This window comes from Dendrobium catenatum, unplaced genomic scaffold, assembly GCF_001605985.2.
Source record: "Dendrobium catenatum unplaced genomic scaffold, ASM160598v2 original_scaffold_235663, whole genome shotgun sequence".
Classification (NCBI taxonomy): Eukaryota; Viridiplantae; Streptophyta; class Magnoliopsida; order Asparagales; family Orchidaceae; genus Dendrobium; species Dendrobium catenatum.
In genome coordinates this window covers 482,576-485,960 of record NW_021554071.1, presented here as the reverse complement: position 1 = coordinate 485,960, position 3,385 = coordinate 482,576, and the positions used below count along the sequence as shown (strand labels likewise).

Sequence of the window (3,385 nt, the reverse complement as noted above, 5' to 3'; positions counted from 1 at the left end):
TCTTGAAAACATAGTTTAATTTATCTGTTAATTTAAATTTTGTTTGGAACAACTTTATTATTGCTTTCTGAAATAACTTTTTAGTATAAAAATTTTTTTATATTAATAAATTAAAGCAGTAAGAAAGTTGTATCAAATAAAGTCTTAGGCTTCGTTTGGGATGGCTTTTTATTGCTTTATAAAACGGAGTTTTAGTAAAAAATAAAAAAATTTATACTAAAACTTCATTTTAGAAAGCAGTAAAAAAACCGTCCCAAACGAATTGACTTGACTTAAATTAATAAGCTTAGCCCAAAGTATTAAGGCCCTTAAACTTTCCATTTAAATTAATATAATGCATGGAAATTTATGATCCACTTCATGTGAATGTAAGAAGATGATAACATGAGTTTTGTTCCAAGTATGGCCACACCTCTGTCTCTCTCTCTCTCTATCTTTCATCTCTCATTCTTCCTCCACTCTCTCTCTTTCTCTTTTAGAAGCCCACATCTTTTTCCAAAGGAAGACTTCATCTTCCAAGTCGGTGCCTTTTATTTCAGGGTTCGAATAACAATAACCCTACTCGGCTTTCCAATATATAGAAGAAAAGAGGGAGAGAGAGAGAGAGAGAGAGAGAGAGGAGAAGAAGAAAGGAGGGAAACAGGAAGACTGAGCACTGAGCTCTCGAGCCAATCTTTTCCAAAAGAAAAGGAACCCATAACAATAAAACCCTACTCGGCTTTCCAATATATAGAAGATAAGAGGGAGAGAGAGAGAGAGAGAGAGAGAGAGGAGAAGAAGAAAGGAGGGAAACAGGAAGACTGAGCACTGAGCTCTCGAGCCAATCTCTTCCAAAAGAAAGAGGAACCCTATTCCTCCATATATCCCAATCCTTAGCTATTGAATATCTTCCAATTCCTCAGCAGTTCAGGAGAAAAAAAAGAAAAGAAAAAGAAAGAAAGAAGTAGGAATTAATGTTCTCTTCCAAGAAGCCAACTATGAATTCGCACGAAAGGCCTCCTATGTGTGTTCAAGGTGACTCGGGCCTTGTTCTCACCACCGACCCCAAACCTCGCCTCCGGTGGACCGTCGAACTCCATGATCGCTTCGTCGATGCCGTCGCTCAGCTCGGTGGCCCTGACAGTATTGCTTCTTTCTCCTAATATTCCATTCCTTCTTCAATTCTTCTTAATATAATTCACCTCTTTGCTTCTCTTGTGATTGAGCAATGGAGATCAAAGTTTTTAACGTCTCTGTCTTTTTTATAGAGGCCACACCAAAGACCATTATGAGAGTTATGGGCGTCAAAGGTCTCACTCTTTATCATCTTAAAAGCCACTTGCAGGTGATTATATATGATGAACAAAATTGATAACCATATATAAATATACTGATGAACATATATTGATGTTCATGCATAGAAATTTAGGCTTGGGAAGCAACCACATAAGGAATTCAACGACCACAGCAAGGATGGTGAGAGAGCTCAATTTCTTCCTATAATCAATTTCTCCTTTTTTTTTTACTTTGGATGATTTCAATAACAGCACTTGACATGCAAAGAAATGCAGCCTCCTCATCTGGAATTATGAGTCGAACGGCCATGAATAATGAGTAAGTTGCTTCTTGTTTTGCATTTTTCAAATATATTTGCCTATGTTCAGTGATCTCTCTCTCCTTTGTTTCTCTTTTTCACTTAAAAATGTTTTTTTTTTTTTTTTTGGATTTCTACCTTCCTTTTCACAGCAGGAACGTGCAGATTACAGAAGCACTGAGGATGCAGAAGGAAGTTCAAAGAAGACTCCATGAGCAATTAGAGGTTTTTTAAAGAAAAAAAGATATAAATACAAATATATAATTAATAATAGAAAAAATGACTGAATATAGCTATAAAGAATACATGACAATTATTTAAATACTACTTCATAGTTTGCAAGTTAATTTTTTGATAAATAAAAATCAATTATTTAAAACTGTTTTGATGTCTTGCAATTCAATGAAAAAAAAAAAAAAAGTTGTATCATTCAAACTGACTTATATCTTAAGCTAAATCGAGTAAACAATCATCTTCATATGTGCCTTTTTTTTTATTTTTATATAACCATTACCTTGCTAAAGTTAATTCACTGTGCATATTAAAGCTTTTAGATGTATACATATAGGTTCAAAAGCATCTTCAAATGAGAATTGAAGCCCAAGGCAAATACATGCAGTCCATCCTAGAGAAAGCATATCAAAGTCTAGCTGGGGAAGGCGCCATGATTGCAACTGGAAGCTACAAAGACCTTCAAAACCAAGCAACCATGAACCAGCTTGGAGCCATGGCTTTCCCTTCCCTCCAAGATCTCCATTTATTCAACAATGACCAGCTCGAAATCTCTCCACAACTCGACCGGCCTCTCGAAGACTTCTTCCCCTCAAACGAAATTGCCCTTTGTTTGGGCAAAAAGAGACCCAATCCTTACTCCTATTCCAATGGGAAGAGCCCATTGATATGGTCTGATGAACTCAAGCTACAAGAATTTGGGTCTCATGAGGAAAATCTAAAGAATAATATCGATCATGAACATCTTCAAATTGCACCATCAATTATTAATGGAGGAATGGAGATGGAATCCATGGCGGATGTTTATGAGGCAAAGCCAGTGCTTTCAGTTGATAGCAATGGAGAGAAGTATGAGGGATCGTCGAAGGTCGGGAGGCCGTCGTCGGCGCCGAGGAGGGCTACTGTGTCTACACCAGAGAGGATGAGTCCAATGATCAGAGGTGGCGGATTGGGACAAACAAGGAACTTGTCTTATGCTTGAGCTTGACTTTTGTTCTTCATGTAAGAGAACTAAACTTCTTAATTTCTTAATTAATTGCTTGATTAAGTAAGTTCTTCTAGAGTTTAGAGGAGGAGTTTGCCAGTCAATTAGTAAAATGCTTGACTGAGTTCGTCACTTTTTCTCAAACAAGTGATGTACATTCCATGAAAATAATTAGTGAGAACAGTTTTATATGAAAAGTTATTCTTTTTTTGAAGTTCTGATGATAATACTCAAACCATGCAAATTACTAATTATTTTTAAAGTGAAGAATTTTATTTTCTTGTCTTGTTACAAACGGTAATGACTGTTTAATTTATTACATAATACATTATCGTTATGATCGATGGAATGAACGATTATGCTAGTTAAGAAAATAGTTGTAGGATCTATTTAATATATACAACAGTGCAAAATAAAGTTATATGATTTGAATATGTACAACAGAAAGTAGAAATATGAATCCATTATATACAACAACAACAACAAGCCTTTGTCGCACAACGTGGAGTATATCGGCTACATGAATCTTTTTTCTCCATTGTCAAAAGTCAAATTCTTGTTTGAATCTAATAAAGAAAGATCATTTCTAATATTTT

At 35.4% G+C, this 3,385-nt stretch overlaps 1 protein-coding gene across 2 annotated transcripts; it reads left to right on the top strand.

Moving 5' to 3' along the window:
- Window positions 1-712: 712 nt before the first annotated feature.
- LOC110116154 (myb family transcription factor APL) lies at window positions 713-3,016 on the top strand. 2 transcript variants are annotated; one of them, XM_020849631.2, is made up of 6 exons: window positions 713-1,122; window positions 1,248-1,324; window positions 1,401-1,455; window positions 1,551-1,593; window positions 1,726-1,798; window positions 2,142-3,016. In XM_020849631.2, the coding sequence occupies exons 1-6, from the start codon at window positions 954-956 to the stop codon at window positions 2,784-2,786; spliced, it is 1,062 nt and encodes a 353-aa protein (XP_020705290.1). In that variant the 5' UTR covers window positions 713-953; the 3' UTR covers window positions 2,787-3,016. The 2 variants fall into 2 exon arrangements, with proteins under 2 accessions (XP_020705290.1, XP_020705288.1); XM_020849629.2 differs by having other exon boundaries at window positions 1,527-1,593.
- The last annotated feature ends 369 nt before the right edge of the window (window positions 3,017-3,385 follow it).

Bases quoted from the DNA above. Each gene is read 5' to 3' on its own strand.
- LOC110116154 (XM_020849629.2), top strand. From the start codon at position 954: ATGTTCTCTTCCAAGAAGCCAACTATGAATTCGCACGAAAGGCCTCCT. The intron at 1,325-1,400 runs GTGATTATATAT...GTTCATGCATAG, and splicing joins ATCTTAAAAGCCACTTGCAG to AAATTTAGGCTTGGGAAGCA. The intron at 1,456-1,526 runs GTGAGAGAGCTC...TTTCAATAACAG, and splicing joins CAACGACCACAGCAAGGATG to CACTTGACATGCAAAGAAAT.